The 16,021-nt window shown below is 30.7% G+C and overlaps 1 protein-coding gene across 5 annotated transcripts in view; it reads right to left on the minus strand.

Annotated features, from left to right (window-relative positions):
• The window catches only part of SmydA-8 (SET and MYND domain containing, arthropod-specific, member 8), a 105,285-nt gene that overhangs the window by 14,304 nt on the left and 74,960 nt on the right, over nucleotides 1–16,021 (minus strand). The window contains exon 1 of one of the 5 annotated variants that reach the window (XM_075302362.1): nucleotides 12,191–13,583. The exons of 3 other annotated variants lie outside the window; for them this stretch is intronic. In XM_075302362.1, coding sequence (XP_075158477.1) covers nucleotides 12,191–13,099 — 909 coding nt within the window. In that variant the 5' untranslated portion in view covers nucleotides 13,100–13,583. Of the gene's footprint in view, nucleotides 1–12,190; nucleotides 13,584–16,021 lie in introns of those variants that run through there. One more of the 5 variants, XM_075302366.1, reaches the window with a different exon arrangement.

The raw sequence follows: 16,021 nt of genomic DNA on the forward strand, positions 1-16,021 counted from the left end.
TGTGTCGAAAGACATAATTTCCTAGAATGCAATTTCCTTACAATTTCCTATCGAAATAAAATGTTCACAACATTTCCTATATAAATAAAATATTGATAAACAAATTTCTATAAAAATAAAATTTTTACTATATATCATAAGAAATGAATTCGTTTAGAAATGCAATTTTGATCAAATCTCCTATAGAAATAAAAACAATTCACAAAATTTTCTATAGAAATGAAATTTTCACAAAAGTTTGACAAAATTTCATATAGGAATGAAATTTTGACGCAAATTCTTATAGAATGAAAATTTGACACAATTTCTTATAGAAATGAAATTTTGAAAAAATTTCCTATAAAAATTAAACGTTAACACAATTTCTTATAAAAATAAAATTTTGAAAAAATTTTGTATAGAAATGAAATTTTGACAAAATTTCTTAAAGAAGTGGAAATTTGACAAAATTTGCTAAAGAAACGACATTTTGTCACAATTTCTTATGGAATGAAATATTAACACAATTTCTTATAGAAACGAAATTTTGACACAATTTCTTACAGAATGAAATTTTGACAAAATTTCCTATAGAAATGCAATTTTATCAAAATTTCCTATAGAAGTGAAATTTTAACACAATTTCTTATAGAACGAAATTTTGACAAATTTTTTATAGACACGAAATTTTGACACTATTTCTTATGAAACGAAATTTTGACACAATTTCTTATAGAAATGAAATTTTGACACAATTTATTATGGAACGAAATTATGCAACAATGAATGAAATTTTGACAAAATTTCCTATAGAAATGCAATTTTATCAAAATTTCCTATAGAAATGAAATTTTAACACAATTTCTTATAGTATGAAATTTTGACACAATTTTTTATAGACATGAAATTTTGACACTATTTCTTATGAAACGAAATTTTGACACAATTTCTTATAGAAACGAAATTTTGACACAATTTTTTATGGAACGAAATTTTGCAACAATTTAGTATAGAATGAAATTTTGACACAATTTCTTATAGAATGGAATTTTGACAAAATCTCCTATAGAAATGCAATTTTATCAAAATTTCCTATAGAAATGAAATTTTGAAAAAATTCCTTAAAGAAGTGGAATTTTGACAAAATTTCCTAAAGAAAGCACATTTTGTCACAATTTCTTATAGAAACGAAATTTTGACACAATTGTTTGTGGAACGAAATTTGCAACAATTTTGTATAGAATGAAATTTTGACAAAATCTCCTATAGAAATGCAATTCTATTAAAATTTCCTATAGAAATGAAATTTTGGCACAATTTCTTATAGAATGAAATGTGGACACAATTTCTTATAGACATGCAATTTTTACACAATTTCTTATAGAAATGAAATTTTGACACAATTTCTTATTGAAATTAATTTTTGACACAATTTCCTATAGAAATGACATATGACAAAATTTCCTATAAAAATTAAATTTTGAAAAAATTTCCTATAAAAATGAAATTTTGACGAAATTTCCTGTAGAAATTAAATTTTGACAAAAATTCTTATAGAATGAAAATTTGACACAATTTCTTATAGAAATGAAATTTTGACAAAATTTCCTATAGAAATGAAATTTTGACAAAATTCCTTAAAGAAGTGGAATTTTGACAAAATTTCCTAAAGAAAGGACATTTTGTCACAATTCCTTATGGAACGAAATTTTGACACAATTTCTTATAGAAACGACATTTTGACACAATTTCTTATAGAATGAAAATTTGACAAAATTTCCTATAGGAATGCAATTTTATCAAAATTTCCTATAGAAATGAAATTTTAACACAATTTCTTATAGAATGAAATTTTGACACAATTTTTTATAAACATGAAATGTTGACACTATTTCTTATGAAACGAAATTTTGACACAATTTATTATAGAAACGAAATTTTGACACAATTTTTTATGGAACGAAATTTTGCAACAATTTTGTATAGAATGAAATTTTGACACAATTTCTTATAGAAACGAAGTTTTGAAACAATTTTTTATGGAACGAAATTTTGCAACAATTTTGTATAGAATGAAATTTTGACAAAATCTGCTATAGAAACGCAATTTTATCAAAATTTCCTATAGAAATGAAATTTTGACACAATTTCTTATAGACATGCAATTTTGACACAATTTCCTATAAAAATAAAATTTACAAAAATTTCCTAAAGAAATGAAATTATGACAAAATTTCCTAAAGGAATGAAATTTTGACACAATTTCCTATAAAAATGAAATTTTGACAAAATTTTTTATAGATATGAAATTTTGACTAAATTTCCCGTAGAAATGAAATTTTGACAAAATTTCCTATAAGGAAATGAAATTTTCAACACATTTTCTATAGAAATGAATTTTAGACCAAATTTCCCACAAAATTTAAATTTAAAAAAAAATTTCCTATAAAAATGAAATTTTGAAAAAATTTCTTATAAAAATTAAATTTTGACAAAATTTCCTATAAAAATAAAATTTAAAAAAAAATCTAAAGAAATGAAATTTTGACAAAATTTTTTATAGATATGAAATTTTGACAAAATTTCCTAACGAAATGAAATGTTCACCACATTTTCTAAAGAAATGAATTTTAGAAAAAATTTCCCATAAAAATTAAATTTTGATAAAATTTCCTATAAAAATTAAATTAAAAAAAAAATCTTAAAAAAAATTAAATTTTGACAAAATTTCCTATAAAAATGGAATTTTAACAAAATTTCCCAAAGAAATGAAATTTTGACAAAATTTCCTATATATAGGAAATTTTCATAAAATTTCCTATATAAATAAAATATTGACAAAATTTTTGATAGAAATAAACTATTGACAAACTTTTCAATAGAAATAAACTTTTTATACAATTTTCTATGTAAAAATTAAATTTTCATAAAATTTCCCATTGAAATCAAATTTTGACAAAATTTGCTATAGAAATGAAGTTTTGTCAAAATTTCCCACAAAAACGAAATTTTGATAAAATACATTGACAACATTTCCTATAGAAATGAAATTTTGATAACATTTTCTAAAGAAATGAACTTTTGACACAATTTTTTATAGAAATGACATATTGACAAAATTTCCTATAGATACGAAATTTTTCTAAAATTTCCCATAGAAATAAAATATTGACAACATTTTCTATAGAAATAAATTTTTCATAAAATTTGCTATAGAAATGAAATTTTGACAAAATTTCCTATAGAAATGAAATTTTGACAAAATTGCCTACAAAAATTTCCTGTAAAAATTAAATTTTTGCAAAATTTCCTATAAAAATGAAATTTTGACACAATTTCCTATTGAAAAGAAAATTTCCCAAAAAAAAATGAAATTTTGACAAAAAATCCTAAAGAAATGAAATTTTAACAAACTTTCTTAAACAAAAGAAATTATTTGCAAAATGTTGCTATAGACAAGAAATTTTTGATAAAATTATCTATAGATACGAGCTTTTCTCTAGGAATTGATTTTTGACAAAATTTCTTATAAAAATTAAATTTTCTCAAAATTTCCTATAGAAATTAAATTTTGTTAAAATTTTCTGCAGAAATTAAATTTTGACAAAATTTCTTATAGAAATCAAATTTTAATAAAATTTCCTATAGAAATTAAATTTTGATAAAATTTCCTTAGAAATGAAAATGTTAGAAAAATTTCGTAAATTTGCTATAAAAATTAAATTTTGACAACATTTCCTATAACAAATAACGAAATGAAATTTTCACCACATTTTCTATAGAAATGAATTTTCGACCAAATTTCCCACATAAATTAAATTTTGACAAAATTTCCTATAAAAATTAAATTCTTAAACAAATTTCTTATAAAAATTAAATGTTGACAAAATTTCCTATAAAAATAAAATTAAAAAAACTCCTAAAGAAATTAAATTTTGACAAATTTTCCTAAAGGAATGAGATTTTGACACAATTTCCTATAAAAATGAAATTTTGACACAATTTTTTATTGATATGAAATTTTGACAAAATTTCCTAAAGAAATGAAAATTTCACCACATTTTCTATAGAAATGAATTTTAGACAAAATTTCCCATAAAAATTAAATTTTCATAAAATTTCTTATAAAAATGAAATTTTGAAAAAAAAAATCTTATAAAAATTAAATTTTGACAAAATTTCCTATATACAAAATTTTAACAAAATATCCTAAAGAAATGAAATTTTGATAAAATTTCCTATAGAAATAAAATATTGACAAAATTTGCTATAGAAATGAAATTTTGTCAAAATTTCCCACAAAAACGAAATTTTGATAAAATACATGGACAACATTTCCTGTAGAAATGAAATTTTGACAAAATTTCTTAAAGAAATGAAATTTTGACACAATTTCTTATAGAAATGATGTATTGACAAAATTTCCTATAGATACGAAATTGTGATGAAATTTCCTATAGAAATAAAATATTGACAACATTTTCTATAGAAATAAACTTTCCATAAAATTTGCTATAGAAATGAAATTTTGATAAAATTTCCTATAGAAATGCAATTTTGACAAAATTGAATATAAAAATTAAATTTTGACAAAAATTTCCTACAAAAATGAAATTTTTGCAAAATTTCCTATAAAAATGAAATTTTGACAAAATTTCCTATAAAAATGAAAATTTCGCAAAGAAATTAAATTTTGACAAAATATCCTAAAGAAATGAAATTTTAACAAAATTTCTTAAACAAAAGAATTTTTTTGCAAAATGTTGCTATAGACAAGAAATTTTGATAAAATTATCTATAGATACGAAATTTTGATAACATTTTCTATAGGAATTTTCTCAAAATTTCCTATAGAAATTAAATTTTGTTAAAATTTCCTATAGAAATCAAATTTTGACAAAATTTCTTATAAAAATAAAATTTCCTATAGAAATACAATTTTGTTAAAATTTCCTATGGAAATGAACTTTTGACAAAATATCCAATAAAAACGAAAATGTTAGAAAAATTTCCTAAAGAAATGAAATTTTGACAAATTTTAATTTCTGGGGGTATTAAAGATGTTTATATTCTTAGAAGTTTAATTTTAATTGCAAAATGTGTTTAAATTAATTTAGTTTAGAAAAGATTTAATTTGTTTTTAAAAGTAGATTGAATACACCGTAGAGTTTGGAATTGACCAAATGGTTCGCTGTGAAATTGTGTTTAGTTTGTAATTATTCTAAAGCAGACAATGTTTCTTATAATATTAGGATGCATTCATTCATTTATGACACCTAGACATATTTCGTAAATACAAACATTTATATTAGCTTATGCTAAACTGTAAAAACAAATGTTCATATGTTACATTAGATGCACGCTGCCAGCCGTCATAGCAATTGACCACCTCTTTTGAGCGACAATAATTAGTTTTCACTGTCACATATTCTTATGCAAATTATTTTCTAGTAGCATTGTTGTCTTCAAACATTCGATCAAATGCTTATGCAAATTTATGTTGAAGAAGTCAATGACTGAGAATTTACAATTAAGTGCAAATGAACTTAATACTAGTTTTAATGGCACTGCTTAAATATACATCGAACATTGCCATAGACTAAAGTTCAGATCTACAAGTGAAGGTAAACTCAGATTAATTAAAATTCAATCAAATTAATTTAAATAAAATTATCCAATGTTTCTAGCATATTAGTGATAAATAAAAAAGAATGAAAAGTAATTGATAGTATTTTTGAGGTAGGATAATCCACCGCTGAAAATCTTTTGGTGTTCGGTCGAAGCAGGAATCGAACCACGACCTTGTGTATACAAGGCGGGCATCCTAACCATTGCACCACGGTGGCTCCCTTCAATAACAAACAAAACGAATGAAGATAGAGGAAGCACGCTCAAAAACAAACCCAGCCACCGTGGTGCAATGGTTAGCATGCCCGCCTTATATACACAAGGTCGTGGTTCGATTCCTGCTTCGACCGAACACCAAAAGATTTTCAGCGGTGGATTATCCTACCTCAGTAAAGCTGGTGACATTTCTGAGGGTTACAAAGCTTCTCTAAGTGGTTTCACTGCAATGTGGAACGCCGTTCGGACTCGGCTATAAAAAGGAGATCCCTTGTCATTGAGCTTAACATAGAATCGGGCAGCACTCAGTGATAAGAGAGAAGTTCACCAATGTGGTATCACAATGGACTGAATAGTCTAAGTGAGCCTGATACATCGGGCTGCCACCTAACCTAACCTAGCCTAACCTACATTCAAATCAATGATTTGAGTTTGGCAAAGGAAAAGAGATATGCTTGCAAATTTGTTTAGGCAGTAGCCGACTATCAAACGTTTTTTCGGAAAGTTCAAGTTTAGTACACTTTCGGTTTAGTGAATTACCCGAATTTATTCTGATAATTGGTTGATAGTTTTGCTGCAAGTAGAGGATGCTGATGAGCAATGTGGTAATTCCGAAACAGCTGTACATCCAACCTCTTGCAGTCTATAGGGTTTTGCCCAAATAAATTTGACAAGCCAACTTTTCCTCTATTGGTTAAGCTACACTTATAGTTTAGTCAATGCATGGTTTTAAGCTGAAATCAAAAAAACAATAATAATTTCATTTCTATACAAAAATTTGGTCAAACTTTAATTTTCATAGAAAAATTTTTCATAATTTCATATATATATCATATAGAAGAATTTCGTAAAAATTTAATTTTGTAAAAAATTTCAAAAAAAAAAAAATTCAAATATAGGAAATATAGTGAAATTAAAAAAAATCAAATTATGTCAAAATTTAATTTCATTTCAATAGGAATGCTTTTTTTCAAAAACTAATTTCTATGACAAAATTGTGTCAAAATTTTATATATCCATTTCTCTAGGAAATTAGTTCAAAAATACATTGCTATATAAAATTTTGTGAAAATGTCATTCGTATATGAAAGTTGGTCGATATCGTATTTCTAAAGCAAAATTATATATCAATATTTCATTTAATTAATTTCCATTTCTGCAGGATATTTTGTAAAAATTTAATTTTTGTAGAAATCTTTTCAACATTTCATTTTTATAGGATATTAGTCAAAAGCATTTTGGAAAAAATTTGATTTTATAAAATCAAATATAAGAAATTTAGTCACAATTTCAGTTTTATAGGATACTAGCGTAACCCGGCCCGCTTCGCTGCGCCTTCCGAAGCATATTTGGAGGAACATTTTGCGTTAACTTAGTCAACTATATCCTTCGTGCTGAAAACAAATTCGAAAAGATTTGAATTCTTTTAAACAAATCGGACTACTTGATTTTTCGTTTATAGGTACAAATACGGTGGGAGAGGGTGTACCTTCTTCTATATTTCTTGTGAATTTTAAGTGTGGTTTGTCAAGGAAAGGTATCCTTCTCCTCAACATATCTGAAAATTAAGCATTATATTATAATAACATACAAAGAATTACTGTTTCCCATCCAATAAATCGGAAAAGGCAAAAGTAGTAAAAAATTTTACCACATTAACATTTGCTAAAATGTTGGAAAATAATGCACCCTCTACGTTGGCTGCCAATTTCATGTAAATTTAAGTTCTTTACTAAATAGAAGTCTGGCAGAAGCCTGTGCAAAAATCATAAAATTATGTACCGAGTTCCCATTTACGGACAACCCTCTACTTTCAATTTAAGAAAAAAAAAACGGACAAAAGGGAACCCTCTCTTTACTAATAAGAAGTCTGGAAGAAAGAAGCCTGTGCAAAAATCATAAAATTATATACCGAGTTCCCATTTACGGACAACCCTCCACTTTTAATTTAAGAGAAAAAACCGACAAAAGGGAACTCTCTCCCCACCTTCGCTCCACTCTGACCTGATATCGGACTATCACGTACCCTATATTAATTTCGCAACTACTCCCTATAAATTCTATCGAAGTAAATCGACAAAGTTTATTTCAATTTTCCCCTTCCCCAACCAGATATCGAAAAATCATATATTAATTTAAAAATTATGTATAAATTTCATCACCTCCTCCCACGTTCCCTGTAAATTTCAAGTAGATCGGAGATGTTTAATTTTTGCTCTATTGTTTTAAAGGGACGTCACTTTCCCCGATACAATATCGACAAACACCGTAGTGAATAGCACCCTAACCTTCCCTGAAAATTCTTGAAACTTTCCTTCAAGTGTGGGGCAATGAAGGTTGCCTCTTCATTTATAACCTTTTCCCCCGCTTCCTTTGTAAATTTCAAGAAAACTTAAATTTTTTTATATTTCATGTTAGCCTGATACCGAAACAGGCAATTGACGTCCAAATGCATTATATCTAATTATACAATTATTTTTCGAGCTTTATGGACAGATATAGATTAAGGAACATGGTTAATAGAGCCATTTTTTTTGCAGTTTTAGAGGAGGACCTCCTCCCCGACCAAATGTCGAAAAGCGTATCTTTTGTAAACGTCCCAGAAAATATCAAGCAAATTATAAGCCTAAAGGGGCGGCCTCTCTTCCGTCCAAAAATCACAAAATCAGGTATCAACTATTACGGTTGACAGAGGTTACGATCTCTCCCCAGTCCTCTGTACTTAAGAAAAGCGGATGTCTCTCTATGCCCTTTTATTTTTATTAAAAAATCAGGAACCTGATATAAATTTCATAACCTCACCCATTTTTCCATAAAATTTCAGTCGGGGGAGTTTAGTTTTGTTTTCACTGTACTTTAAAAAAGTCGGGCAAAGGGGTGGCCCCCCTCCCCGACCAAATATCGAAAAATAATGTAGCGGATTTTTGTCTAGATGCCAACCCCAACATTCAATGAAAATTTCATGCAAATCGCATAATTTTGTTCCAAGTTTCAAAAAGTAAGGCAAGGGGGAGGTCCCCCTCCCCGTCCGCATATGAAATCATCAGGTACCCCATATTAATTCCATAACCTCACCGCATGTTCTCTTTAAATCTCAGATAATTTAGAGAATTTTAGTTTTTTCACTGTACTTTAAAAAAAGTCGAACAAAGGGGAGGTCCCCCTCCGCCACCAAATATCGAAATATTTCAAGCAAATCGGTCAACTTTGGTCCAATTTTCAAAAAGTCCGACAAAGGGGAGGTCCCCCTTCGCGACCAGGTGTCAAAAAATGAGGTACCCTATTTTCAACACATGAACGTCCCCTATGATCTCTGAAAGTTTCAAGTAAATCGGTTCAGCCGTTTCGGAGCCAACTCGGTTCATACAAACAAACAAACAAACAAATAAACAAACATAGATTGAATTTTATATATATAGATTTAGTAAACCTTTCATTTTTACAGGACGTTTAGTCAAAATTGTTAGGAAAAATTTAATTTGTATGGAAAATTTTCAAAAAATTTCTGTTTTTATAGAAAATTTAATCAAATTTTCATTTTTATGCGATATTTAGCAAAAATTTCCTTTTTATAGCACATTTTTCATTTCTATAGGAAATTTTGTCAAAATTATATTTACATTTCCAAATTTCGTATTTATTAGAAATTTGGTCAAGATTTCGTTTTGTAGGAAACTTAGACAAAACTTAATTTCTATAAAAACTGCAAATTTATGGAAATTATGCCAAAATTATAATACTACAGGACATAAATATAGTGAAATTCTTAAAACTTTTCAAATTATTTAAAAATTTGTTTACTCCATCAATTTTTTTTTCACAATTTCATTTCTATAGAATTTCTTTTCAAAATTTCTATACCAAATTTTGTCAAAATTTAATTTTTTTCTATAGAAAATTATACCAAAAATACATTGCTATATGAAATTCCAACTGTCTGTACCAAAGTTGGTTGAAATCGGTTCAGATTTAGATATAGCTCCCATATATAGCTTTCACCCGATTTACACTCATATGACCACAGAGGCCAATTTTATCTCCGATTTAGTTGAAATTTTGCACAGGGAGTAGAATTAGCATTGTAGCTATGCGTACCAAATTTGGTTGAAATCGGTTCAGATTTAGATATATCTCCCATATATAGCTTTCGCCCGATTTACACTCATATGACCACAGAGGCCAATTTTTAACTCCGATTTAGTTGAAATTTTGCACTGGGAGTAGAATTAGCATTGTAGCTATGCGTGCCAAATTTGGTTGAACTCGGTTCAGATTTCGATATAGCTCCCATATATATCGTTCGCCCGATTTACACTCATATGACCACAGAGGCCAATTTTTTGCTCCGATTTAGTTGAAATTTTGCACAGGGAGTTGAATTAGCATTGTAGCTATGCGTGCCAAATTTGGTGGAAATCGGTTCAGATTTAGATATAGCTCCCATATACAGTTGTGCTCAAAATAATAGTAGTGCTGTGCTGATTTTTTTTCTGCTTCTTCTATTCCTTCCACTAAAGGTTTATTTTATCTTTGTTTTTTACTATATCATTGTTTGGAGTGTGCATAATAAAAAAATACCGTTGGTTTAACTTCTGATGCTATTGTTGTTGTAAAAAAATCGACATAAGAAGAATCCCTTTGCAAGCTCCAAAACAAATAAAAGGGTTATAAGCTAGCTTACAAACAATTAAAAGACGAAAATAATTTAGCTGTCCATAGTCCAAGAAAAGTCACTCTCCTTTCAAAAAAAACATGTATCGAAAAGAATAAAGCATGCCCAAGAGGATTTCCATTGGTCAGTACAGAAATGGAGGAACATTCCCCAGTACAGAAATGGAGGAACATTGGATGGATGAGTCAAAAATTGTGCTTTATGATTGAAGAGGATCCCGTCTATATGTTCGGCAACCTAAAAACACTGAGTACAGTACCAATTTTACGACAAAAACTGTAAATCACGATGGTGCTTTAATTTATTTGCTACTACTATTATTTTGAGCGCAGCTGTATATATTTTTCCGATTTGGGCAAAAATGGCCAAAATACCAACATTTTCCTTATAAAATCGCCACTGCTTATCCGAAAACTTTTAAAAGTGACTAAAATTTTCCTTTATTTTTAATGCATATCTAGCGACCGATAAATCATAAATACACTTTTCGAAGTTGCCTCAAAATTGGTTCAGATTTAAATGTTTCCCATATTTATATCCTGCGCCACACTGTGGAACAGGGTATTATAAGTTAGTGCATATGTTTGTAACACCCAGAATGAGACGAGATAGACACATGGTGTCTTTGGCAATAATGCTCAGGGTGGGTCCCTGAGTCGATATAATTATGTCCGTCCGTCCGTCTGTCTGTGAACACATTTTTGTGATCAAAGTCTAGGTCGCAATTTAAGTCCAATCGCCTTCAAATTTTGCACATGTTCCTAATTTGGGTCAGAATAGAACCCTATTGATTTTGGAAGAAATCGGTTCAGATTTAGATGGGAGCTCCCATATACATCTTTCGCCCAATATGCACTAATATGGACCCAGCAGCCAGAGTTTTATACCGATTTGCTTGAAATTTTGTACAAACATAACACTTAGTCGTATAGTCAAGTATGCAAAATTTGATTGCAATCGGTTCAGATTTAGATATAGCTCCCATATATATCTTTCGCCCGATATGGACTTATATGGCCCCAGGAGCCAGATTTTTGGCCGAATTTGGTTGAAATTTTTGAAATTACCTGACCCTGATGAAGATTGACGATGTCAAATCGAAATATTGGCTTCAATAAAGTAAAACTCAAATAAAAAACATCTAGAGTTTTTTCATTAATGACCTTGAGCTGGACTAAAACCAACAAAAAAATTATTTTTATAAGAAATTTGGTTGAAATTTAAATTTTTAACCAATTTTGTAACAATTTCATATTTTACTTAATATTTTTTTTTTGCAAAAATTCACTGATGTTCGGTTCAGTTTATTAAGATAATTGGAACAAACATTTCTTGTAAATAAAAATAAGTTTTATCGCATTTAACCCAACGTGTCGACAATTCATTTTTGTTTCAAAATCAGCTAATTGTCTCTGTTATTGCCAAAGAGCTAAAAAAGTGTCCAAATTGATTTACCTTTAATCTACCAATATTGTCCTCTCAAAGCTACAAAATTCAGCTAACAAATTTACCTTATTTTGCTAACGGTCGCAGAGAAGCCATATAATTGACTGACATCTCTTCTTACGTAGCCTTGAGGCTAATTAAATTATAGCCATGCACAGTTTGAAATCCCAGAAGTAAGCAATCATGTGGCAAACCACACACACATATACGCACACACCAAAACAAAATTTCTCCTCTCACTCAACTCACCGTATTATCATTACAGCGCACACAATCACATATGAAGTTCTTGGTCATTTTGAGGAAAATGCTACGGGTCAAATTACTCCATAATATTTTTGTATAGGTGGTGGTCACCTCACCACCCTGTGGTATGAAACGTGCAGCACGCACCACAGCCAAACGGCCATTGTCAAAGTAATGACTGGCATTGGGAGTGCATTCATGGTTCATGACTGCGGTCAAGGGGAACAAGCCCCGTAACAATATCTCATGATCTCCCACACGACAGGGAGCCTCAAAGGCATTCGTATTGAGAACACCCACCACCCGAAACAATCGATCCATAAAGGGTTTATCGGTTGTGGGGAAGTTACGGAAACATTGGGCTGCCTTTATGATTTCTCCCCGATAGCCTTTGTCATCGTTGGCTTGCATAGCTTCGACCAATGCTATTTGATCGGGGGTAAGGAAGAAGACTCGCACTGCGGTTAATATGCGTAACGACATTGTATTGACGGGACAACAATCGGAATCATCTTTATTATTATTGTTGCTGTTGTTGGTATTGTTATTAACAATATTTTGTAAATCTTTGGGCAGCCATCGCTGGAACAGTTGACATTCATTGCGATGTTGTTCGGAATCGCTACATTTATCACAGACTGGCAGGGTGCATTTGTTTTTGCATAAAAAATCCTTGACCGCCAATAATTTATGGCAACAGACGCAACTGTTCAAAATGGAGCCTTTGCGTGCTGTGGGTCCCAGGACGAGAGGACGTTCGCGAAATATGATTTCACCTTGTTGTATGTCGCGTGTGGCAAATACACCACGTCCGGCCATTGGTGATGGGCCAATTGTCCAGTTTGGCTCAGGGTCACGTAAATCCGATAAATGCAGGTCAACGAGGCGAGCCAGTTCAGCTGGTGTCGCCATGCTTATAATGGCTAGGAGTATACTCCACTTCAAATGGAGCTGCTGTAATGGAGCACTCAAAAACAAAAAAGACCAAACAACAACAAAAAACAACGGAAACGGAAATACAACGGCAACGAAAAGCGACAGCAACAGCAACAGCAAAACGGCAACAAAATATTGACAGCAATTTGTTTCAAAATTTCAAAAGCATACACACACACTTACATACATACGAACATCACTCATATAGGGATATGTGAGTGATGATGATGCATGGGTCCCTCTACGTTTCTATGTAAGTTTGTGTGTATGTGTAAGTATGTAGATAGACCGAGACATATGTTATACTCTGTTGCAGAGTTTTTTATGAAATGTTTGTTTTTTTTTTTTTTTTTTAATTTTTTCTCTGTTTTAGAATCACATCTGTCCGTTAGTATTTATGGGTTTTTTGGTTCTTTTTTGCTCCGTTTGAAACCGTACCGCACGACGCGAGTTGCAACAGATAACTAAGCGGCATAAATATTTGTTCGACAATTGGCCTCTGGTTTCATCCGCAGTAGCAGTAACGATTTGTTGTCGTTCGTCACACAGCCTTCGGCCATTGTATGATGAACGGTAATGAGGACTTGTTTTAGCTTTAGGCGATGTCAACCCACTCTTAATATTAGTTTGAGGGGATAAAATCATAACACTAGTGAAAACGAAACTTATTACGGTGAATATTTCATGGCTAATTTGTGGGAGACCTATCATAGACACAAAGTGTTAGTAGAAATATACAAATGAATATGAAAAATTTGTGTAGTTAGTCATGAATAAGTCGCTACACTGAAATATTTAATTTAATGACTTAATATGAACAATGGTTTTGATCTTCGCGAAAAGTTTCATTCGAAGTTAAAGGCGAACTTTCATTAAAAAAAAAGATCAGGAAGCTAGCCAAATTTCTAAGGTTTCTAGGAAGGACACTTCACATTAAAATAGAGTTAAAAGAACTTTGAAGCAAGGATGTAATATCATCACAATAATAATATACTCATATTATATCCCAGGTCAAAAAATGAAAATTCCATGGTCCTCTAGCTACTTATTTCCAATTCTTTTATGTGACAAATAAAATTTTTAACAAGTATATACGGCCGTAAGTTCGGCCAGGCCGAAGCTTATGTACCCTCCACCATGGACTGCGTAGAAACGTCTACTGAAGCCGATGGCAAGGTATCATAAAACTTCCTAACAACGTAATATATACCACATAGTCCATACGTGGTATATATTAAACTACAAAAGGGCCGATTAAATACGTATATAATTAAGTTTAAAGTTTCTATAGAAATAAAATTTTGACAAAATAAAATTTTGACAACATTTTCTATAGAAGTAAAATTTTGACAAAATTTTCTATAGAAATAAAATTTGGAAAAAAATTTTCTATAGAAATAACATTTTGACAATGTTTTCTATAAAAATAAAATTTTGGTAGAGTATTTTTGGCTCGAGTGGCAACTATGATTATGAACCGATATGGACCAATTTTTGTGTGATTGGGGATCGGCTATATATAACTATAGACCGATATGGACCAATTTTGGCATGGTTATTAGCGGCCTTATACTAACACTACGTTGCAAATTTCAACCGGATCGGATGAGTTTTGCTCATCCAAGAGGCTCCGGAGATCAAATCTGGGGAACGGTTTATATGGGGGCTATATATAATTATGGACCGATATGGACCAATTCTTGCGTGTTTGTTAGAAACCACATTCTAACACCATGTTCCAAAATTCAACCGGATCGGATGAATTTTACTCCTCCAAGAGGCTCCGGAGGACAAATCTGGGGATCGATTTATATGGGGGCTATATATAATTATGGACCGATATGGACCACTTCTTGCATGGTTGTTAGAGACCATATATTAACACCACGTACCAAACTTCAACCGGATCGGATGAATTTTGCTCCTCTAAGAGGCTCCGGAGGTCAAATCTGGGGATCGGCTTATATGGGGGCTATATATAATTACACTAGGTCACAAATAACAAAATTTTCTCTGTGATTTGTTTCTAGCATACTTTTTCCCATTGATTTTGACCTACTAAACATTTAAAACTCATTTTCGTGTTTAGTAGGTCAAAATCAATGAGAAAAATTATGCTAGAACCAATTCACAAAACGACTGTTGGCTAGTGTTATGGGTTGATGTGGACCAATTTTTGCATGGTCATTAGAGAACATATACCAACACCATGTACCAAATTTCAGCCGGACCGGATGAAATTTGCTTTTCTTAGAGGCTCCGCAAGCCAAATCGGGGGATCGGTTTATATGGGGGCTATATATAATTATGGACCGATGTGGACCAATTTTTGTATGGTTGTTAGAGACCATATACTAACACCATGTACCAAATTTCAGTCGGATCGGATGAAATTTGGCTTTCTTAGAGCATTCGCAAGCCAAATTTTGGGGTACGTTTATATTGGGGCTATACGTAAAAGTGGACCGATATGGACCAATTTTTGCATGGTTATCAAGGACCATATACTAACACCATGTACCAAATTTCAGCCAGAACGAATTTTTTTGCTTCTATTAGAGAATCCCCAAGCCAAATTTGGGGGTCCGTTTATATGGGGGCTATACGTAAAAGTGGACCGATATGACCCATTTGCAATACCATCCGACCTGCATCAATAACAACTACTTGTGCCAAGTTTCAAGTCGATAGCTTGTTTCGTTCGGAAGTTAGTGTGATTTCAACAGACGGACGAACGGACGGACATGCTCAGATCGACTCAGAATATCACCACGACCCAGAATATATATACTTTATGGGGTCTTAGAGCAATATTTCGATGTGTTACAAACGGAATGACAAAGTTAATATACCCCCATCCTATGGTAGAGGGTATAAAAATTAAGTGCCGCCAAAAAA

Source organism: Haematobia irritans, chromosome 3, assembly GCF_050003625.1.
Source record: "Haematobia irritans isolate KBUSLIRL chromosome 3, ASM5000362v1, whole genome shotgun sequence".
NCBI classification, from domain to species: Eukaryota; Metazoa; Arthropoda; class Insecta; order Diptera; family Muscidae; genus Haematobia; species Haematobia irritans.